At 31.8% G+C, this 25,601-nt stretch overlaps 1 protein-coding gene across 4 annotated transcripts in view; it reads left to right on the top strand.

Annotated features, from left to right (window-relative positions):
• The window catches only part of Cadm2 (cell adhesion molecule 2), a 1,011,411-nt gene that overhangs the window by 914,527 nt on the left and 71,283 nt on the right, over positions 1–25,601 (top strand). For all 4 annotated transcript variants that reach the window (XM_047563029.1, XM_047563030.1, XM_047563028.1 and 1 more), the window contains one exon: positions 9,507–9,685. In XM_047563029.1, coding sequence (XP_047418985.1) covers positions 9,507–9,685 — 179 coding nt within the window. The remainder of the gene's footprint in view (positions 1–9,506; positions 9,686–25,601) is intronic.

Genomic DNA, 25,601 nt, shown 5'->3' with positions numbered 1-25,601 from the left:
ATCAATTGTATGAGACCTTTTAAAAACCAAAAACAGAAAATAATAGATGAGTAAAGGAAATTATAGAGAAGTAAAAGAAGAGTCAAGAAAATGTCACAGGCTTAAGTGAAAACGAATTTTTCTTGTGTACATGTATCTGTGTAGTATGTAAGGTTGCCAAATATGCTGTTTTTAATTATAAGTCATACCTTAAAAGATTTGAAATTGTTGCATTAAACACATTATAATAAAACTGGGCCTTGGAAACATTTGAGGAAAAAGCATGTCAAGTTTTAATCCCTTTAGTTCTTCTAAAACCACCCTTTACTAAAATGTGTTAAAAGCTGAAGTGATCTTCGCTCCAGAAAATAAAGTTGAATGCCACAGAGAATATTTTGTTTAATAATGCAGAAAAATTTGATCCTTTAAGAAGGATTTCATCCAAATGATTAAAATATACCTTTAAAATTTTAAGTTTTAAATTTCAATTACCTTCAGTTTTTACTCATATGGAGCATTTAATTCCCCAGCTACTAGACAAATGATGTGCACTTTACTATTCCTTTCCTGAGACCATCGGTTTTAATATTAAAAAGGAAACCAGTCATGGAGTGAAAGCTGTTATGTAATAGTGACACAGTGTTAACCTAAGCGTGACATCTTATAAGGTTAATTAGCACTGTTTTATAGCAGGGAAGTAATAGGTTGTAAACCAACTCTTATGTGGAAAATAGGACCCCATCATCCCAACATATCTTGTACTCAATGGTTTTCAAGCTTCTGATTCATTAGGATGCTTGAAAACACATTTTATATGGCATCAAATTGTTTTATAATATGCTCAGATTGATAAAATGGCAGATTCTGAAAAATTTAGTCTCACAAGTTAAAAAATATGAAAACATTCCTCAGTGTACCTTAGATGAAGGAGAACTTCAGAAGCTAAGAATATTCTAATAAGTTAAAAAATACTTATTTAAGAATGTTCATGATTAAATACATCAGAGAGTTTATACTTACTGTATACATAACATATAGGCAGTTAAAATCACTTATAGATTTCTTGATCTTGTAACAGGAATTAACACTCTGTGTTCACCAAAGGAAAGAAATGTGAAGGATAGAAGGCCTGGGAAATTGTTTTTCTTCAGCAGAAAATCCTGAGAATCAGTTCAAACATTTGTCCTAGTTTTGCATATTTTTACTTTACTGAAAATATCTGTCACTCCTTCAGGATCATAGCAATCTTATCTTTTCTAGGGCTAATCTTTTATTTGTTGTGCTGTAAATTGACTAGAATTATATATTTTGTAGGATGGGTGCTTTTTATCTCAAAACTGTTAAACTAATCATCACCAAACACTATGTTATCAGTAAAGAGTGGTCCAGGATTTCATAGGCACTCTAAAATTGATGCCATTATTTTCAAGTCTTCTGAAGAGCACTTTCCTCTTGCATATAAGTTATTTCCTGTTTTAACTATAAGTTTCTAAACTTGAAAGCAAGAAGTGTCTTAAAGAATCGGAATCAAGTAACATATGATGGGATTAATCAGACCAGAAGTCCATTTCTTGTTTACTATTGAGCAAACATGGTAGGGTTGGCATTGATGCTACTGTCCCTTGTGCCTCTAACCTGCAATGTAATGAGACCCCTCCTACTTGACACTATCCCACTGTAGTAATTGATTCGGGGAATTTATATGAGCAGATAAAGTTGGAAGCACAGTTTCAAGTTACAATTTAAGGGGATGAGTAGGCTTGAATTTTCCACTTCAAGCTGACTTCATTTATTACTTCATTAAAATGTCTTTGATGCTATCACACATAAGCATCGATGGTGATTTTTGAGTAAGGAATAGTGTTGTCAAATCTCTCAACTGAAATCTTTGGAATTCTCAATCTACAAGTAGAAAAAAAAATCCATTGCTTTTCAATCAACACACATAACCACAATGGCTTGGAAATGCAATGGACATGGACATATTTAAAAGAGAGATTGTGGGCTTGGTATGTTCAGTGGTAGAGTGTTTTCCTAATGTGTGCCAGGCTCTGAGTTTGAACCCACCATTTAAAATAAATTAATTAATTAAAGAGAAGTTATTTAAGAATTTCTTTTGCTAGATGATTTCTTTAAGCCTATTTTCCCTACTCCCTGTTCATATACAACTAGTGTTCCAGACCTAAATATTCAAAATGTGAGAATAGAGTCAATTTAACAAATGTTGGTATAAGATATATTAAGATGTGGATTTTACAAAAATATTAATTTTAACTATTATAAAGAGTATAGAAGCAGAAATGTATAAATCTAATTATACATACTTAACATTGATGACAAAACATGAGGCACATTTTCATATTTGGAAAAATAGAAATGATTTTTTAAAACAAACAAGAAATCAGCATACTATTGCAATGCAGCCACTACAATGTTTATAGCAGCACAATTCAAAATATCCAAATTATTGAATCAGCTCAGATGCTTGTCAATAAACGAATGGATCAAGAAAATGTACATATATCCCCAATGGAGATTTTACTCAGCCATAAAGAAAAATGAAATGTCATTTGCTGGTAAATGGATGGAAATGGAGAAAATCATGTTAAGTGAAATAAACCACACTCAGAAAATCAAGGGTCAAATGTTTTCTTTCATCTGTGGAAGTAGAGTAAAATAGGGGGAGAAGGCAGTGGGTGAGGGGATCAGATATTATTAAGATTTAAGGTAGATCAGTGGAGCAGAAGAAGAACCAGAGGGAGGGAGGCAGGGAGGAAGGAAAGAAGGGAAAGGGGACAAAATATGGAATGAATTTAACAAAATCCAGTTTATATACATATATAAATGTACCAAAGGGACTTTCACCTTTATGTTTATGTAGAAACTACCAATTAAAAATAAATGAAGGAGGGAAAGGAAGATCAGTAGAGTTATGGAGCGAGAAAGTGGGGAGCGAGTAGAGAAGGGGAAGGTGGAGGAAATGGGAATTGAAATCAAAATCTTCGAATGTATACTTTTGTTAAAAGGAATCCAAATACTATGCAAAATTACAATGCTGTAATGAAATAAACTTTAAATTACCATCTGAAAAAGTACATTTATGTTCAAAGATTAGATGATATTTTTATATTACATAAAATTCTTCTAAAGCTAAAAAATGTGAAATACTCTGGGAAACAATTAGGAAATTCACTTTGCTTTAAAATTGCCTTTGTCATTGCTCTACACGTGTGTTCTTACATGATGACTTTAGGAACAGTATTTAGTAGAACAAACATCACTTCTCACTTGTTCTTAGCTTGTCGTTATATTCAGAAAAAGGCACAGAGAAGATTGCAAGTTGGATACAACAATGCTGGGAATTAAACAGATAAACATAACAGATAGGGAAAAGAAAAAAAAAGTTGACCACATGGTAACAGTGGTTCAGGAGAGAAATTAAGTGTGGTGAGAGTGAGAGAGTGATTAAAGAATAATATTGAGTTCCTAGGACTTATATATTATTTGATATATGAAACAGAAAAATATATGAAAAAATAATATAAAATAATCCCAGTCCTGTTCTCTGCCTGAGTTTCTAATTTCTCCCTTCCTTATTACTTGATGGAGAAGTATTTTTTTTCTCTTTCCACATTTTTTATTGGTGCACTATAGTTGCACATACTGAAGGGATCTGTTGTTACATATTCATGCATGAACACAATATAACAATCTAATTGGGCCATTATCACTCCCTAGTACTTTCCCCAACCTCAGAGACGTATTTCTTGATTCTCTTCTAACACTTGAATTCATCATGTCCCAACCTAAAATCATCAGTTTTCCTTTCAACCCCATCTTAGTCTGTTTTTCCTCCTGTTATTTGCTGTTTTGTGGTTGGTTACTTGGTTTTCCTATTGCTAAATTATTTTTTTCCCTTTTAGAATGAGGATTATTACTATTAAACATGCTAGATTTCATCAAGAGTTTTTCTTCTCTTTTCCTTAATACCATATATTTTCCATCTCCAAAAAATTGTCTTTACATTTCCAAAGTTCTTTTGTTATGTCTTCTGTGCTTTTCTTTACTATTACTTTAACTTCATGTAAGACTGCTCTCTCTTAAGAACTGCATATATGATCTTTATATTGGATTTCCTTTTTTAAAGAGTCCACATAAATATTCTTAAAGGAAATTCCAATCAGGAACACTCAGTTCTCAAAAAAACATAAGAAAATAATTTCATTTTGAAGAAGATCTAAATTCTTTAGTCTGACATTCAAAGCCATGTATTATTTATATTGAATGTACAGAATTTTGTCCTGCATTTGTTCCCTAAACTTCCCTATTTCTTTGATTTTTTTTTAACTGTTCTTGGTGACCAAAATTTTCCCTACCACATTTTATCCTCTCTTCCATACTGACATTACCATCAGTCTTCGACTAATGCTGAAATAATATTTCGTTTTCTGCTTTTGTCCTGTAGATTTTGTGTTGAACTAAGCTACTTAGGAGTGCATTTGTTCTTATTTTTTTATATCAACTTCCATCTTTGCTTTTGCTTCATTTACTCCCAATTTGACTAAAAATATACTGTTTTTTTTTTTTTTTTTTTTTTTTTTTTTTGGTGGGGAGAGTGCCTGGAATTGAACTCAGGGGCACTTGACCACTGAGTCACATCCCCAACTCTATTTTTTTGTATTTTATATAGAAACAGGGTCTCACTGAGTTGCTCAGAACCTAGCTTTTACCTTTAACTTTTCTTAATTTGGACTTTTTTAAAAAAATAAATTTTACCTATTAGCCTTCTAGCATTAAATTACAGCAAAATTATATTTTGACTCAGTTTCATCATTTTAAGAGCACTACTTATTGAATTTGCTTTGTATTTATATTTTAAATACAAAAAGTCCCACGCAACTTCAGCTTCTATTTTTTCTCTTCTTCTCTGTCTCTACATCTCTCTCTCTCTCTTTCTCTCTTTCTCTCTTTTTCTTCTTCAGTTATTTGGTAAAATTTGGACTTTAAGGATGCAATCTCAGTCTACCCAGTGAGAAATGCCTAGAACAGGTAAAATTCTCTTGGGATCCATTTCTCCTGAATCAATATACTTAAAATATTTCTAGTGACAATTACAAATTGATTACAATTAATTTACATTTGATATGTGTCCTGTTTCTCTAAAAATTTGAAAGCATAAACACTTAAAGTTTCATGTATAAACTTAAGAATAATTTCTTGGAATAAATTTTTTGCTTAAAGCATAAAAGGGATCAAGATATTTATGAAACCCATACCTCTACTTTATTTCACTTCCCAGTGACATAAAATAGAGAGGAATTAGGTTAAAAAAAAAAAAAAAAACCTGTATGATAATGAAAACTTCAGTCGTATCTACTTTCCACTTGTGAAATTTCTGAACTGAAATAAAACCAGTAGGCATTTTCATGTGGTCACATGGTGTATAACATTACTAACTGCAAATTCCTGCTTATTTTTAATTTTTCTGCACAAGCATGAGCCTAAAACAGAAGATGAGAGCTTATAAAGGCAAAGGAGTTTTTCAGTCTCTTCAGGACTATTTTAGTCAGCTTTTCCTAGATGTGACCAAAAAAACTGATAATAACAATTAGGGGAGGAAACATTTCTTTGAGGACTCACAGTTTTGTAAGTCTCAGTCCATTGACGGCTAACTCCTTTCCTTGGGACCTGAGATTTGGCAGAATATCATGGCAGAAGAGTAGGGTGGAATAAAGCAGCTGGGAACATGACACCAGGAAGTAAAGAGCTTAAGCTTGGCTCATTCAATATGAACCAAAAAGGCACAACACCAGTGACCTACATCCTCCTGCCACATTTATGGTTAACCACTTCATTAATCCCTTTGAGAGAATTACTGCACTGATTAGGTTAAGGCTCTCCTAACACAAGCATTTCACTTCTAAACCTTCTTGCATTGTCTCACACATGAGCTTTTGGGGGACACCTAATCTAAACAATAACAAGTATCTTGAGAGTGAAGGTACTGATCTCATTTGGAAGAACTAGAATAATTGTTTGTATGACAACCTTACAAAAGCAGTGCAGAAAGCGAAATAGTAACAGTGGAAATTGGGACTCAGGTTTGATTATGAATCTGTTTCATGATATTAAATAAATTGGTGATTTGAAAGGGTTATGGAAATTTCTTCCAATGTTAATTTATAAATAAGAAGCTATGGAAGATACTGGAGAATCTTATCACATACATACAAAACACTGAGTTATTTTTTTTTAATCTGTTGAGATTTAAAACTACTTCAAACAAGGTAATAGAATATATGAGAATAAGTGCATAAACACATTTGGTCTTACTTTTAAATATTTAGTCTATTGTTTTCTGTATCTCTAGGAAGAAGCTTCTAAAAAATGTCTCTGGGTACATAGAAAAATAAAGCATCATTTTAACCCTATAGATTTGATAGGCAGAAATAAAGTCAAATTTCCTCTCATATATAGGAGTTACAGCTTCTGATGATTCCGTGTATTTACAGGGAGACTTTCTGGATTGACTCGATTGCTGTTCCCACTGTAGAACTGTAGCATCTTACTTTCCACGTCGTTCTCACCATTCTGCTGTACCTGATGTTTCACTTCTACTCTTTTTCAACCTTGTCACATAAAAACTGTAGACTGGAACCACTTTTAAAATGATCTCTTTTTGGATGTCTAAACAACAGGGAAGATTGTTATTCATTTGAGCAAGAAACTCAATCATTTCTGGGTTCCAATTAGAAAAAGCCTGGGGCCTTCTTTATTAAGAGGAAACACAAATTGTATCAAGACTGCTAAACCACTTCATACTGTTATGCTGATATTAAGGAATTAGAATATCTTAAATACTAATTGGGAATATTTGTTGGTTAATGTATCACCTATAACTATTTTCTTAAAATTGCATCATATGGTTCTAAGTCTTGCCACCTTTAAGATGTACTGCACAGAGTAGGAGAAAGAATCCTTGAAGGATTCATTTCATTGCTTCAGAGACATGGCATGACATCTTCCTGCTAACCGCTTGTACAGGTTGATTTTTTTTTTTCACTTATTCACTAGAAGGGATAATTTTGTTTTTAGAAAGAATGTTTTAAAATACAGACTGATAAATTAAGTAATTTATCTGCATCTTTCTGTTTCTATACAAATAATTTAAAAATACTTATGTATTTATGCATTTATAGTGCATGTGTTTTAGATGAGACTTAAAGCTTATGAACTTGAGTGGAGAAAAATTATAAGAGTTTGAATTTCAGTTGTTAATTTTGAGTATATGGAAAAAAGTTATATGTATGTAGGATGTATATGTAAAAAAATTTGAAAATACATATAAATACATATGTGTTTAAAAATTCTAACTTATATAACAAGAAAATATTGCCTCAATATAATAAGTGCTGCCTCTGAATAAAATTATAAAGGTGAACGTTCTAAAATTCACATTATCCTTAATGTAACTTTTATTTTATTATTGGTCTTTTGTGGCTTTTTGGAAAGCACAAGATTTCTATTTTTTTAGCTGTGCTACAAGTCATAGTTTCATTTTACAATTTTGCTTCCTCAAGGGATATATCCCTTGTAATATTTGGTTTGAAATTATGCAATTTTAAATTATGAATTAGTAAATTAAAATACCAATTAACAGATGTGGATTGTATAAAGCAAGTTGTGAAGTGTTAATGGTTGAGTTTTCATTAAAGATAATATGAAGACAAATTATCTAATATAATTGGATGATATAAATTGTCATTTTTTCTAGTACTTTTATATTCTTCATTTGTTAACTAACATGTTATTCTTCCAGAAGTTTTTTGAGTTCTGACAAAATTGCCTTCCTTTCTTTACTTTTGCTCTCTAAAGAGATAGGAAGAAACCAAATTATTCTTTGCTCACATTTACTAGAATTCATACCTGGTCACCAAAATGTATGTGACAGTTTTTCCCCACCAACAATAAGTTCTTCCAGGACCATCAGCAGAGTAGCCTATAATGCATTTCAATTCTGACACTCTACCTGGAGAGAATGTCAACTGCCATACATAAGGATTCAGTCCCAGGAGATGGCCCCTAATTCACAGGTCAATTGCAAACAGTAGGTTATTGAGTATACTTTTGATCAACCAGCTACAAACAGAGGTTTCGTGACCCCTCCTTGGGTTTGATTAATTTTCTTGTTTTTCCATAGAACTCAGTGAAACACTATACTTGTACTTACTCATTTATTATAAAGGATATTACATAGGATACAGATGAATAGCAGGTTAAGAGATAGTGAGGCAATGTATATGGCGGGACACAAGCTTCCATGTCATCTCCTGGAGTGCCATCCTCCGGGAACCTCCACATGTTGAGCAACACAAAAATTCACTGAATCCTCCACTTCAGACTTTTAAAGAGGCTTCACTACAAATGCCTGACTGATTACATCATTGGACATTGGCAATCAACTGAACCTTCAACCCATCTCTGCTTCTGAGAGGACAGAGGTGGGACTGAAAGTTCCAACTTGTGAATTATTTAGTCCTCATCCTGAGGGAATCCAGGATCCCTCAAGGGTATCTCATTAGAACATGTCTTAGGAACATCTCATTAAAACAAAAATTGTTCCTATTGTCCAGGAAATTCCTAGGAATTTAGATGTACTATCAGGAACTGGAGACTAAGACCAAGTCTTTGTACAAAATATCCTCCTAGCGCCTCTATATATAAGGGTTACAGGAACACTGTCAGAAAATTGGGGTAGAGAAAATATGTATTTCTCATTATATCAAGTTATCACACCATCCAAGTGATTTTTGCCTTAAACACTTGACTAACAGTTCCTCCATCGTATTACTGATCTATTTATTTTGACAGCATTGCCAATATTTGTTGTTTGATTCACAAGTTTTATCCATTTTACAAAATTTTGTCAGTAACATACATATATGTTCAATCACATTATAAAATTGCCATGACATCACTAGGAGATACAATCTTAAGGGATCTCTGTCGTACATAGTCCATTGTTGACCAAAGCATCCATATATAGCCAGGGAGTGTATGTTATTAAATGAAAACTTTCCAGAAAATTCTTTAGGAGAATGAGAAAAAATGAACAAAGTATGGGGTAAAACTTCAGGTGATTTCAGTGGTGACCCCAAGTGAAAAGGTATAATTCTAATAACCTGGGGAGAGGACTTGCTTCAGTTACTCAAGACTAGCTCTCCAATATTAAAATGTCATTAACAGCAGGATCTGGGTTCAGCACCTGGGCAGGGCACAAGCAATGACTGCTACAATAACACAACAAATTAGTTCTTTAACACACAGGTACATTAGAATTAGCTGTTTCTAGTAGTTCCAAATCTTTTAAATGAGTGTGTGATGGTTCTTTTGGCACCTTATAGAAGTTAGCACATGCTTATGCACAAAATAAGTGTTAAATATGCATATATCACTTGATTTGCTTAATTCCCAGAATATGCAACATTTCTTATTTTTCTATCTGTATGCATGTTTGAATCCAATAGGCCAGAACCTGTTTTATGGACAAAGGATGGTGGAGAATTACCAGATCCTGATCGAATGGTTGTGAGTGGTAGGGAGCTAAACATTCTTTTCCTGAACAAAACTGATAATGGTACATATCGATGTGAAGCCACAAACACCATTGGCCAAAGCAGTGCAGAGTATGTCCTCATTGTACATGGTGAGTACCTTTTCAAAAATATTATATGTGAAAGAATAAATGACCTAAACAACTGTTTAAATTTGTCAAAATCTGTAGAATAAATTTAAATGGGTTTTCTTTCAGGACTTCTCATAAGTATTACTATGTCAAAGGTTTACATTTACTATGTTCCAAGTCAGACTAATAATATAAAATTACAGTATACACTAAAAATGAATTTATTTCATGGAAAGCTTTATCATAAATAATTTTATTTAATTTTTGGTGATGACATATGTAACATTAATGATTGTCTACATTTTTATACATAAATGCTTTTAGTTATAATCCAGAATTATGACAACTACTTCCCTTAAGCAAAATTCAATTGTACTATCAGAAAAGTATATTTTTTTGATTACTATAATTGGCTACCCAACAAATGATAGCATGTCATAGAGATACAGCACAGAGAGAGGTATGGAATGATAACGAATAAGTTCTTGTGAAGGATAGTTTGGAATACCCATAGACATTGTTTTCTTGACTTCATTTGTCTCACCATTTGTATATACCAAAATGAATAAATACAGCAAAATACCAATATCCAAAAGTGAAGAAAATCACCATATTGATTAACCTCCAAAAGTCACAATGGGTTGGTTGTTCATAAAGCAGCTTTAATGTATTACTAGATGAAAACTACACTTTATGACATAAATAAATGCTGCAATAAATAAAATTAGACAAATTTCTTTATTACAGCATTTCTCAGGGCTTATTTTATATGCCAGGAAACATTGTGAATTTCCAAGAGAAATAAACCTTAGAGAATATAACATTGCCCTCTTCTATTTCAACAAGAAAAACTTTTCTGAGAATACCAGGTTATTCCATATAATACTACAATTACTAGCCAGTGTTTAATAAAAACAATATGCTGTAATAAATCTGGTGGACCTTAGAAATCATGGAGAGAATATGTTTATTCAATACCTTTCCCCCAAATCCAACTATATAATACTGTATTTGTAATTGTATAGTATAAAACATGAATTAGTTAGTTCTGTACATTAAAAAAAAAAAAAGAAATGTGGGAGTCAAACCTAAGAGGTGTAGCTAATTTTAGGGAAAAATTAATTCAATTTGTGATATTTTTCCAGGTGTTTATTTTGTTATAATACAGGCAAAAATTGGTGAAACTAATATTTAAGGCAATATATAGTTTTTCTTGTTTTGAGTTTCTTCAGTGTATAAAATCTCTCAATTCTGAATACCAACTTGCCATGGTAGGCAACTGAGGCAGATAGTGAATAAACTTTCCCTGTATAAACATCCTGAACATAGATCTCACAGTTTAATTTCTAGTATCTCATGAATAGGGCAAAATTCAGCTCTGGGAAAGATTAGCTTAATCAAACTACACTGATAAATTAGAATTAAATATAGTTAACTCCTGCAGACAAACCCTGCCAGCCTTACTGCCAGAGAGACTGTAACAACCACTGGGTGAGTCAAGGTCAAGTTAGATTCTTCAAGCAGGAGCCAAGGGTGGCTTCCAGTTCATGCTACCTGGATGTTCAGATCACACAGTCATTTAAGTATAGTCTAACTGATTCACCCTAAATTTTCTAAGTGTTTCTCTCACCTAACAGTTTCTCAGAACCTGGGAGTGTGTTGTATAGAATGTCACATTGTATTGAAAGCAATACAACATAAAAATATAGAGAATTAGAAGGGAAGTGACAGAAGAAATAATACACTCAGATGAAAATCATGTCACTTGTTGTTTTTCAAGTAATTCAAGTAGGGAAAATTCATATGCTTTCCCAGTGTTTGCAAGCTAGCCAACATTATGGTTTTCTAAATAGCCAAGCTACCTTTAGGTAGTTGGCAGTTGACATATTTCTAATAAATACTTCTCTAAGCACTTTGTAAGAAGTCATTTTTGGCTTTGCTTTTTGAACTCCAATTCATCAAAAGCACCCCATAGATTAATGCTATTCATGCTGCTAGATAAATGCTGTGAAGTTCAACAGTAGTTTACCTAGGATTATTGACACAAGTAATGAGAGGCTCGATGAAACAGTGAAACCATATTACACCGTGTTTAAAAAGGGCTCCAATTGGGTTCATTACAAAATAAAGTTTTTTTCCCCTTTGCACACTGGGTATAATGTTTCATTAGTCACTGATTGTATAAATATAAAAGCTACTCTCTTCTGTTAATGGTTTGGCTGTTTCAAAACCTACTAAATGATGAAATTTGAGTGGCATTTCGATCCATAATGAATGCTGTATGCATTTCGGAATGGAGTGATAAGCGATCATTTGTGAGAACTTTACCCTTTTAGCTTTTACACCAAGGTTGATTTTACATTAGCTGGTGATAATTTAATATAGCTCTAGCATGAGGTTTTTTTTTTTCAGGAATTGAGACTTGTGTCTGAATCTACTACAGTTGCCTAGGTTCTATTGATTCTTAACCTGATGGAGGTCTGAGCAGACCGAGCACTTCCTTGTGAAATCTTCTACTATCTAGATGCCATCCTAATGGTTGGATTTTATTCTTTGGATGTCAATGGAATTGCATTATTTAAATGTTATTACACTTAATTGTTGATAGTACTGACATTTTGTTTTGTGTACACTTCAGGGGTTTTGCCCCCTTTTTATTCACATTTTAAAATTTCAACATTAGAACTATAGAGGTGGTAATTTGAAACTGCCTGTCTAAAATTTACCATTAGTGACAAACCTAACAAAATTCAGCATACAAATACATGCAGGACAAAGTACACTTATGAAGCATTTGCACTGTGGAGGATCCATTAGGAAAGAGAGTGGCACTATTCATGAACCATCTCAGCAATGGGAAAATTAATCTATTAAATTAGTAGCCATAGTTATGCTGATTAATTACCGTCAGCAAAGTAGTTTTTAATTTTTTTCTTCTTTATAAAAATGTTGATGTTTCTTGCTATCGCTTTTATCATGCTATTTATTTGTTTAGAAATCACCATCCATAGCCTTAATGGTTTTGAAGTGTTTTGTTCCATTGCTGCTCTTCATATTTGGAGAACTCGGACAAAAAGAGTAATTCATTCATGCACCAAATAGATATTTAGTACTTATGACCTTATGGAGCAAAGGTGAATGACAATAAAGAAGATTGTAGTTTCAAACAGAAGAAAAGTTATGCATTCAAATAATAACAAAACAAATAGAGTTTTAAGAAGATGATCACACAATGAAGCAGGTAATTACAATCTCTGATTGTAGTCCCAGTGTATGAAATTTTTAAAAATGGTAATACGGAGCTTTTGGATCAATCATAAACAAATAACATATATCATAAATGGAAGAATCCAGTACAGTGCCAGGTATAATCATTTATAATATTTCTAACTTCTATTTTTATAATAAATAACAGTAGTCTTATGATACCAAGGCCAATTCAACTTGAAAGAGCTGCAAATAATTTATTGCCTAAACATTCCCTGAATGGTACCCAGATCATAAATTAGGATAACTCTACAGAGAACAAGAAATTTCTAAATTCTTGCTAACTAACTAAAAGAGAAAAAAATCTTAAAAATTCAATAATATATCAAATGCAATAATATAGCAAATTTTAGAACAGGACAAAATTTATAATCAGCCTTGCTTCTCTAATGCAACATCAGGTTCAGAGGATTTAAGTAAAATATCTTCTCCCAGTGCAAAGATTACTCAGATCTACATTCATCTATTATACACTGCATAGCAAATACTTATTGTCACCCAAGGAATGACTGCAAGGACCAATGACTTTAGACTCATCTTGTTTTGTGGTTGAAAGAAGTTCAGGTTCTCATATGTATTTGTGTAATCAATGGATTAAAAATAATGTCTTTTGAGGATATTGGAAATGTATGGGATCAGGAATTTTGAGAAATAGTATCTATAGAGGGTGAGAAACACAAATCAGCTTCTCCTAAATTCTAAACTTCTTTCTCAACTTTCTCAATATCTTTTACCTCCCTTTAAATTCATGTGAGGAAAACTCAACCACTTTTCCAAATGCAAATAGAAAATGGACAGAGATACTGGGAATCTTCTGTACCCTTCTGGTCTATGGCTAGTGACTACAATGTCTATGCTAGGTTCAGATTACAGGACAGAGGAGCAGGAATCATGTTAGAGCTTCGATGGAGAACTCAGGTTCCTGAAAGTCTTGATAGAGATGAGATACACTATTCCAGGAAAAGTTTTCATGATGTTTGATCAAATTTACCCCTCTTATTACCATAGTAGACCTATGTGAGAATTAAACTTCTTTACCATTGCTCTAACTTATTCTTTTACTTTATTATTTCTCTCCTTGTATGAATAAGATTTTAAAAAATTCATTGGTTCATCATCTTAATTCTGGTTATTTTGCTTATAAGTGAAATTATTCATTATATAACTTTTGACGCTTTTATTTTTCTTTACACATACTTTTCTTTACATATATTTACAAATTTCATCTTTAAAGATGTATAAAACAATTAAACCTATCTGTTATAGCTACTATGATAGTATATAGTGAAATTTCCTTCTATTTCTGTACTGCCAGTTTATTGCAATGGCTAACCTGATATTTATAAAATATGTTGCATTTATGGTTTGTTTGTTCATTTGCCCATTGAAATGAACACTGGCTAGAAATGTAAAATTTCTTATTTTTAAGTTTTTAGGATAATGACTTCACAAGTAACACATATACAGTACAGAAGTAACACATATTTCTTTGTTAGTTGCTAGGAATCATCATAAAAAGAATATTGGGAGTTTTACCATTCTAATACTAAGAGAAAATTGCTGTTAGAAATGTCTGTGTGCTTTGGCCTAATGAAAGATATCAAACTATTAAAAGAAACTTTCCAGCTTTTAAAATTCAATAAGACTGCCTCCTTCATTTCAGATTTTATCATTAATAATAAAAGTTTAAAAATACAGTTTAAAAGTTGTACCCATAGATATTACAAACTGCTGTCCCCAGCCCAGCTTCCAAGCTTTGTTGCTCATTTAGACATGTATTTTTTCACAAACTGTGTAAATCCAGGTTTCTCTTCTGTCTTGGGTGCTAATTCTCCACTGCAGATAACTTGCTTACCATTGGAGAAAAGCAAATTGAATCATGAAGAGTAGCTCTTCTTTCACTGTAAAAAACATTTCTAATTCATTTATCATCTCTTCCAAATATTTAACTGTTGTGCAGAAAATAAATCAATATAATTGTTTTGGTGTTATTAGAATACTTGGTCTTAAATTTCTCAAAATAATGCATACATTGGTGAATGCATAATAATTTTGAAACAGATTACAAATACTATAAAATAATGTCATAAAGTAATAATTTTTAAACTTCTTTCATCATATTACTAAGCAAATATGATCATGATATGTACATCCCCATGACGGATATATCTCTCATAAATTCAAGATGATTAGAAAACTAATGTGAACTATTCTCATGATAAAATGAATCTGTGCTTCACGGTTAATGTGGAACTAGACTAAAAGATAGCAGCTTCTTGTGACATCATGCATTTACTATTACAGTTATTCAGAAATAAAATATTTAGAAACACAGGAAGACCACATGAGTTTGTTGTTGTTGTTGTTGTTGTTTCAGTTATACTGTTAGGCAAAGTGATAGTAGTTACAAATCATGATGGAATTACAAGAGGGAATCTTTGAATTCATTTGAGTGGTTGGGGAACAGGAAGGGGAGACCTGGATTATGGACAGATGCACAGCCTAGCAAACATTCTAAAGGGATTCAGCTAAAATCTGTTCCCTCACAGAGAAACAGACCTACCAGTTGGTAAATTAATTCTGTGTACTCATAATGAGCATTTTTCCTTTGGAGCAGCTTTCTTTAGAAGCATAAATGGAAAATATATGTTGTAGGAAGAAAAGGACAAAAAAGATATCCATATGGAGCAACAAACAGTGTGCTAATGGAAGAGCCCTGTGGTTGCTGCTCTCATCTCTGGTTGAGAGTTTCCAGGCAGTAACTAGTTGATGATTCTTAAAACAGTACTTTCTTTAATCTCAGAGATAAAACATATCATTCCTGGACATGAATAAGTAGGGAAAGCTCTGATGACTGTGGGAAAGGCATACCTCTGACTGGATGAATATGCTGTTGAACTCTGCAGAGAGAAGTGGGATGGCATAAAATAGTGGAGAAAGAAGCAGTGTTTGCTTTATAAAGCATTTTAAAAGGTGCCCGCATGTGGGCATACTCAACTCATAGTTGATGCTGAAATCTATCTCTTTGTTTTAAGATGAGTGAGTAGATAAATTAAGGTCTCAGCTTTCAGAGTAAAATTTCAATTCAGTTGTACTACTCTGAAGTAAACGTTCCTATAGATCTAGGTGGACCACTGTGGAAAGGAAAAAAAAAAATCTTCATTTCACCATTAACAAAATCTTTGCCGGCTCTATTTGTATTAATCTTTTCTTTCAGTTGTGGTGTATAATAAAGTAAATGCAAGGATATAAACCATGGCACTTTGGCCTTCTCTGTTCATTTATGGAGAAATAAGGCCAAGGTATGAATTTACAAAACTGTACAGAGTTCTTCAACCTAAATGTATGTGCATGAATTGGCTCATTTGTTATAGAATTCAAGTAATATGCAATAGCCCATGGGGGAAAATTTTTAGCATTAGTTTCCAGAAACAATGGCACGTCTAAATAGAAGATACGGATTTTACATAAAAGCTACTTTGTAGCTTCTTAAATTGTAGATTTCACAAATGTTATAACAACATAATATGTACTTGCTTTGGAATCTAAGAAATCCAAAGTAGAATTCCTCTCTAAGTAGGAATTCATTTATTATAAAACTGTTTTTAAACTTAAGAAGAACTAGGTCCTCCCGAGAGTTCTAAGCATTAGGAAATCAATGGTAAAAAGGGAATTTTAAAAGTGGAGCTCAATAGGTGTTAACTCGCATTTGTGCATAGCATTGTTCTTACTATTTTCGGAAAACTATCTTCTAAGGAGATGTATAAGCACCAAAAGTACATTCAAAAAACCATTGGTAGTTTTCTTAAATTATAGGGTAGCAAATTTATAATAATAACCTTTGGCATATTCTCACGTTCTCATTTTTATTTTTACTAAAGTTTGGGAATTACAAGATTAAATGTTTTTTCGATTGCATTTTATTTCCTTTTAAGATTTGTCAACCAACAAACACACATGTGAATAATAGAATTTACTAAAATTGTTTCTGGGTAATAACTTCTCATTGTGGTACAATGACAATTTTTCGACTTGCATGAGGACCCAGAATCTATTAATTTAAGCATAATTTTTTGGTAAATGAATTCCTATGTACGAAATGAATTCTTACACAGGAATGATAAACATTCAGATTATTTTTATTTTAAATATTGCCATTATAAAGAAGTGAACATTTGCCATAGTAAAATGTCTCTTATCATGGCATTTCATGTTTCTTGGATAGGTCTTCAAATAAAGTCCATTTTAGTTATGATTCAGGGTATCAGAAGCCCCTGTTACTTTTTGATGGAATTTATGTATTAAATAAGTAGATTCAAGATAAACATGGGAAGTATTTCTAGTAAGTTTCATGGTATAAAACTATACAGTGACATGAATATATAACCTAGTATGAGTTAAGCAAGTATTTTGTGGAATGAAAAATGAACACTAGAAAGAATAAGGTCAAGCAAGAAAGCTTAAGAGACTTTACTTATTAGCACACTATATTTAAGTGTTGGTGACTTGACAGGAAGAGTGATTATGTATCCTAAAATGTACCAACATTTACATTTTTATCACATTCAGGTTATCATTAAGGTTTTTCAAGTACACACAAGATCATCTTGGATTTAAGAGAGTTTTATGATTTAAAATATAAGGCATTATATGAGTTTATTTTTTTCCATTTTGAATGTAAAACAACATCTTTAGAGACTCTGTCCTTTGAAGTCATATGCAAATAACATTGCACTTATAATTTCTTTTTTTTTTTTTTTGCTGAGTTATATGGTCTTTTTTTTTTAACTCTTAATATTGTGTCTGTTAATTCCTATTCTTTAGAGCAATTAGTCTTAAAAAACAATTGTTAGAGTATTATGTTACATTATAGAGTCTAAATTTTTCTTTAAAAGCTAAACTTGGTCATAAAAAAACATCAGTATACAAACTAAATATGTTCATATCTTCCAAGTATACAAGTCTTTTGTTTTTTTATTAAGATTTTTTTTTTATTTTTACAGACTGCATTTTGATTCATTGTACACAAATGGGGTACAACTTTTTATTTCTATTGTTGTACACAATGTAGATTCACACATGTGCAAATAACATGCACTTATAATTTCTTGAGTTAATGAGTGAAGGTGTTTTGCTTTTGGAAGATCAACTGTAATCTACCATTGGTATGAATTTTGCCCAAAAAGATTTATAAATTTGACCAAGTAAAAACTTCAAATATATTATCAGAAGCATAAATGCATGGAGATTAAATTATAGGCAAAATGCTTTTCAGAATCTACATGAAAAATCCAAACATCTGGATTTCTCAGTCTTTTTATAGTATATAAAAATTTTGCTTTGTATATTGCTATTTAAGTGTTTTCAAAAGTGAACAGAAGTGATATTCTCTCATAGAATAATCTAATTTACTTTTAGGTTAAGTACTTTTAGGAAAGAGCTCACATATTGAAACAGATGCAAGTAAATAATAAAGGATCGCTCGTATCAAACCCATTTTCTCCTACCATAAATTTCACTCTACTTTTATCAGTTTGAAATGTAATTAAAGTATTTTAAAAGAAAAAAAAGCATACTTTTTAAAAATAACACATTGATTTTATTCATAAACTTTTCTTGTAATTTCATAGAACTGTTGGTTACCACCTACAGTTGAAAATTATAGCATTTTTCATTTTTTTAAGAGCAGCTTTTATTATTATTATTATTATTGTTGTTGTTGTTGTTGTTGTTGCTAAAGATTCCATTTAGTATCAGAAGCCAGTGGAAGTTACCAGAATGAAGAAAAAGAGATTCAGTCAAATCTTATTTTGAAAAGGGTTTCTTTTTATGAGGCGCATGAGGTTATTATATGGCTCTTGAGAAGGGCACATACACTGGTGAGTTGAGGCCTTGTCAAATTTGTGGTTCACATTTAAGAAGAGCCCTAGTGGTATTATCCATTTTTATGCTTGAATCCAAATAGGATGCTACATGTAGCTGAACATAATGGTAACAAATAGTTGTCCTCCTTCTTTGCACTGGCAAAGAAAATACAGTAAAACATTGTTCTTACCATTGCTTGCAATGGCAATGGAATTCACAGTAAAAAGGTTAAGGATGCCCTATTATTTTTAAGGTAAGGTTCCTTCTACCAAAATGTTGCATCTTACCTTAGTACTTGTTATCCATTGTGTTCTAACCCTTATGCATCTCCATCAATAACTCCTAGTTTGTATTGATTACCCTGGGACCACCCGTGGTGGGGGAGGTTAGTAACATGCATCAGGATAGAGGTGGACATATAGATTCCAGACTAAGTGGTAGCAGTTTTTCTCCCTATTTGAACACTAGTCTTTGGAGGGAAACAAGCAGCTTGGGCTTCTGGGGCTCCTTAGACTTAATTTTGCTTCGAAAATCCATTCTGAATGCCATTTTTAAAAAGAGAAACTGCCACAAAACAAAACAGGTTGACAAGGTAGAAATTATTGTACACCGCATTTGTAGAGAACAGAACATACCTTTAACCTGAAAAGCTCGTTATTGGGAAAAAGGTGCTGTACCACTCTGCAGTTTATTGTACACAGTGCTTGTTGAAACCGATTTTATTCTGACAAGGTTATACAGGATCTGTTGTGCTCTAATAAGCTCCAATAACAAAATGTGGTTACATTTTCTTGAATTCTTTCATTAGCGAGTGAAGAAAAGGACACTTTTCTATTATTTTAATTGGATGATATGATTAGAGCTCTAACACTTTTAAGAACATGGAAAATCTGCTTTCAGAATGTAAGATTCTTCATGATGCTACATTTTAACTTTTATTAATAATCTTTTAGACTTGCAAACTTTTAACTGGAATTGCTAAAAATCATCTTACACATAATAGAGGAGGGAGGCAACTTTTTGGTAGGGATTAACCATTGTATAAAGGATGTTTACTGACTCCTGTTATTAAAACTGATATGTTACCTATCTGCTAACATTATCATCATATTATGAATTTATAAAGCACTAAATGGATTCAGTGAGGTGCTCTGAAGAAGCACAGAATTATATTGTGGACTATATCTTCTCTGTTCTTACCTTGTTAGTTCATTGGGAAAAAAGCACAATGTATGTTAGTGCCACATGAATACAATAGACTATTTTCATCTTGATTTCCTTAAGAGTTTTGATGTATATTCTGTGTACTGTGTACTTTATTACTAAAGAGAATTTAAAAAAGCAGAGTTCATTAAGTTGATTGTGTAAATTAGAACAAGTATTAAAATGTTACTGTAGCAACATCTACAGGAAAGGGAAATTAGGTGGGATTTATATGGCCACAGAACAGCCAAGAATCAGACTTTGACTTCCTAGGTACATTAAGAAAGGGCAGCTACTCTGAAATGGACAGATAATGAAGAGATGGGTCAGACTATATTTGTCCCAAGGCAAACTGATATTTTAGATGATGAAGACATGTTAATCTTAAAGACTGGGCCTACAGTTTTTTTGGGTGAGAGAAACACATAAGCACAGAGGTGATAAAATATAAAAGAAGTATACATGCAGAGAAAGGAGATACTGAATCACTGTGGAACGGGAGAATGCTTTACAGATGAGATTGTATTTATTACAAGCCTTGAAAGACAGACATGAACAAGATAATAATTAGTATCATTAAATAGGAGAACATGACATTGCAAAGAATTTAAGGTGCTACATCTGGAACTTGGGCTCCTAATGCTCTGAGGAACTTCGGTTCTTGTTGACTGCCTCGAAATAGTAGTAGGTGCAGTTTGAAATTCTTAGCATCAGTCATATGGGCTGAGAAAAGACAAGATGGTCTGATTAATTTGCCATAACAAAGTCTAGTCATGGTCCTTGGACAGAAAATTTTAGTTTCCTTGTTCAACCTTTTCATTGTTGGGGCTAAAATGGTACCTCTGCACGGTACTTCTAGAAGTAAACTGAATTATTAACATTGCATCACTTTTGTAGCTTACTTAGAATTTGACTGCATTAATATGAAAGCATTCAATTGACAAGATTTAGGTATTCTGTCTGACATTATAGAAATACTCTAGAATTTTCCTTTTACATTTGAAGAATTCTTTACATACATTACAAAGGAAATGAAAGTATAATTTATCAAAGCTCATGCATTTTGCGTAGGATATTTGATTAGCAGATATTTTTATCTCTTGGAATATTTATATTTCTCAGTTTCCTGTCAATAAAACATTTTTCCTTTAAAGGAATACTCCCCATTTCCCATTTACTACGTTTTATATATATATATGTGTATAAATACGTATATATATGTATATCTGATATATGTGTGTATATATATATATATTTGTAGAGGTACATAATTATCTAAAATTTTAATGTAAATAATAGGTAATACAACTATATTTTTAACACAATAAATACATATTATTTACTATAAATTATATACATTTGTTTTAATTAATGAACCATAGAAGTCTATGAATTCACTTAATATCCTAGCTTAAATTTTCAAGTAATTTTAGAAAGTTTTATTCATTTTATGTATTAGTGATATTTACTATATATAGTAAGATTAAGTCTAATAAAGTTAAACCACATAATCATGATTTCAGAGAAATTGATGTTCCATATTATATATATTGTGGGCAATATTTTTAGCAACTTAAAAATTATTGCTAGATTAAGTACAAACAAATTTATTATTAACAACATTGTTTTTAATTCTGATTGTGAAGAACATCATTGAAATTTTTTTCATATTTGGTTTTAAATTGTAACTAAATAATTTATGTATAATTATTAATTTGTCTGATCAACTCTAGACAAAATCTAATTACTTTCATTTAGTTCACATTCCCAAATACAATTTCTATCCACTAAATATTTCATTAATTGCCAATTCTTCATTTTTTATGTTTTACCATGCAGGAGAATAGATAATAATCATTTTATTTTGTATGTTCCAAAGGCTGAAACTACTATTTGTAACCACTTTTTGTTGTTGTTATTTCAGACAATGCAATATTAATTTCCCATGGGGAAAAAGTTTGAGTCCATCTGTTGCATTGTGGAAATTAGAGATGAAATATCATGTAAATTGAGTTTTGCATGAATTACCATTTAAAAAATTTAATATTAATAAATTATGTGTTACATAGTTTGTAATCATGTGATATATAATTTGACTATATTTTATTTACAGTCATCTTAGTGTCCATGTTAAAATATCATTTGATTAAATAGAAAATTAACAAGTAGAGAATATATATTATATATATATATATAATGTATATATAGCCATACATATTAAATATTCTTACATGAATATGACATGTCATATTCAGCAAATCATTCATATTAGTAGGAGAGTAGATTATCTTATTTAATAGACAGAATTGATTAATTAATGTTAAACCAGTAGTTAGTATTTTTAGTGTGCGTGTGCATGTGTATAATTTTCCTGTATTTGATTCACTATATTTATATTCTTTGAAAAAATGGGGAAAAAAAGAGATGTTTTAAAAGAGAAAACACCTGATAACTGACCTTCATTTTCTATATTTGATAGACTACTTCTCATATTAAAAGTATAATGATTTTAAAATGGTATGGAATTCTAGATAGTTTAAAACCGAGGTAAAGGACTTGTAGTATATGTTTTGTATTCCATATTTCTTCATGAAATTATACCACTCTTCTCCTTATCGATATCTACTTTAAAAACCAAAGTTGATGCTCCAAACAATGACATTTGAAACATTTGCTAACCTGTGCTAAATGTTACCATTGGTTTATAGGAGTGAGAACTAGGAAAAAACTCAGAGATAGGATTAGGAAGATAGCTTAGATTGAGTCTCTTGCTAATTTCTGCTGAAAGTTATAACCAGGCTGCTGAAAATAAAAGGTCTTGAGATGGAAGTAGAAAAACCAACCTCTCAATTATGTTCACATCTCACACTAAATAAAATATTTTTCTATAACATAAATCAAATGTGTATGTGCGTATATACAAAATTTGATAGACAAGGACTATTGTTATGATAGTTGACCAAAGAATGGGAGCTTTCTAAAGTTCTCTTGACCCCTCAACCTTTCTCTGTAAGACTCAGAATAGGTGACAATGCAGAGTTCATATGGAGAGAAGTACAAATCAACCTTAAGCTTTAAGTCAGGTTCTTTATGCTTTCAGAGCTTTCAAAGTAGCAGAAGAAAGTGTGATCAAATTGTTATCACTTTTTTTTTTAAAGTCAAAAAATAGGTATTTTTTGAAGGAAGTAGTTTATGGTCCTGAAATTTACCCTACGGAAAATAACAATTCTATTTATGCTGAAGATACTGGGTTTTTTTTGTTTTTGTTTTTTAGTTTTGAGAGAAGGAAAGAAAACTTTTAGGATAACTAGTTGACCTTGTCAAATACATGGGTTTGTAGATACTCTAAAATAGGTCGAGCTTATACTGTTATAACAAACTTATTTAGTGAATTTTTATTGGCCTTCCAACTTCTGCTGGTGCTTCGACTGTAAACTAGGCAGATTTCTTCCTTTCAAGGGCTACTCAAGTGGGAAAACACCAGACCAAAATCAGAGCAAATAGTGTAAGTGCAAAGCAGAAGCATACAATTTCTTGATCTTTCTTAGAATTCCAACTAATCTCATATTGTTTAATTTAATTGATTCTAATTAATCCTCTAGAATGGAATAGGTTACTTCTGATTTTACTGTTTAGCAGTACAGCTGAATAGAGAACGGAATGAAGACTTCCTCATAATTACTGGAAAAATAAAAATGTTTAGAGTATTTCAAAACACATAGGAAACATAAAAGCTAATGGTGTATGACAGTGACTCTCAGAGAGGTTTCTTTCTCACAGATAATTTTCTTGACCCTGTTGTCATGTTGGCCAAGGTGTTTTCAGCAGTTTGTTTTAGCCACACCTAAAGCCAAGAAGGTAGGGGAGAGGAGGATCTGGAGGAGATAAACTGGAGTCAGACTGTGTGCCAATAATGATTTGTAAGGCTATCTTTCTGGAAATTACTGTAAAGTTTCTGGGAAGTTCTTTTAAAGTAGATTAACAATTATTATAGCTGCCCATCTTTTTTTTTTTTTAGGTCTTTGAATATTAGCCCAGAGAAAAGAATCTATTTTGACATTTGAAAGGAATCAGGAGATTGTTCAGTTTATTATAGAAGAATGTTCATAAGACTTGAAAATACAGAGATCCCAAAATAATTCAGAATTTCTATCCTTGTTGATATGGAGTAAGGAAAAAAATTCAAGTAATGTCTTGTTTTGGTTATGGCAAGATAACAAATGAACAAAACTCCACTATTCATATTTCTACTTTTAAGAATCAATTCATGGAGCTGATTTTCCAAGTTTACTTTTCTTACCAGAATAAGATACAATGAAATATTATTCTAGCCCATTGTCTGATAGTAAATAACTTAATAATATACCATCTTTGACAGGTTTGATATGTCTGGTTCTTTATATATAGTTTGAAAAGACTAATATTATTATCTGTTCTTATATTTGATTGCCCTGGAAGAATATTGACCTTTGCATTTAGTGAATATATATCTTCAGATTTCCTAATAAGCAAATGATTTACTAACAAAAATGTATGATTTTCTGTTTTAGATGTAAAAGTTAAAATTATACAAATGTTTAAAAAATTTAGAATGTTTTCATTTATCTCCAATCTGCCAAAAACTATTTAAGAAAGAGTACCATGAATTAAGAACACATTATAAAACTTAGCAAACAGAAGTTTATATTCACACATACATAATATTTATTCATTTTCATTTATAATGTTGTTAAGTCAGTTCTACTTTATGATCATGTTAAATCGCACTCCAGGCAATACCCATTTTCCCTAGTGATTAATGTAAGCACCATTGAGTTTTCAGAGGTTGTTTTCTTAATTCGACTGACCAGGAAGCATTTTCCCTGTTGAAAAACAGGTGTAAACATCAATACTCAAGATAAGAGAGTGATCTCATGCTGTTTTCTGGTGTCTCCAGTGTAGAGCATTCAGCGGGTAGAGACTGCAGATTGAGTAGGGCTATTTATCAAAAGTAAAGAACTAGAAAATGTTTGGTATGACTCAAAGACTTTTGCTGAGAGAATGACAGGAAACCTTTTAATAGCAAAATAATCTGTCAAACACTCTGAATATATAGGGGCGATGTGACAAACATGTGAAATCAAACCCCAGCACAGTAATTACAGGTAATTTGGGAACTGTTTCTAATTTTCTCACTGTGTAAATTATATGCCTATCCACTTGAGGCAAGATTTGGCTCTGAGGATCAGACTGAGGTTCTTATAACTTAACACTGACTGTGTTGTTTCAATGTTCTCTTTGCTCCTCTTCATATTTTTCAGCAGGTTCAATTGAAAGAACGGAAAATTCAAGCATTGAACATTAAGCTTTTCTTTCTGTTTACTCTGTTTTCTCAGTATTTGAATCAATATTTTAACTTTTAGCAACTTGACTAATAATTGATTGGGAATTGAATGTTATAGTTCAAGTCTATGTTCAGTAATTTCCCCTAGGTATGCCATCTTAAAATCATAAACCTTTCAGAATATTGGGTTCCATGCTAGTTGGCTCGATACTTGTTAAAGACTCCTAGGTACTGCAAAATTGTTAGAAGGCGTACCAGCTAATCAGGGTAAGAATTGCA

Source organism: Sciurus carolinensis, chromosome 9, assembly GCF_902686445.1.
Source record: "Sciurus carolinensis chromosome 9, mSciCar1.2, whole genome shotgun sequence".
NCBI classification, from domain to species: domain Eukaryota; kingdom Metazoa; phylum Chordata; class Mammalia; order Rodentia; family Sciuridae; genus Sciurus; species Sciurus carolinensis.
Note: the sequence above shows the minus strand (reverse complement) of the source record. Positions and strands in the feature narration are given on the sequence as shown.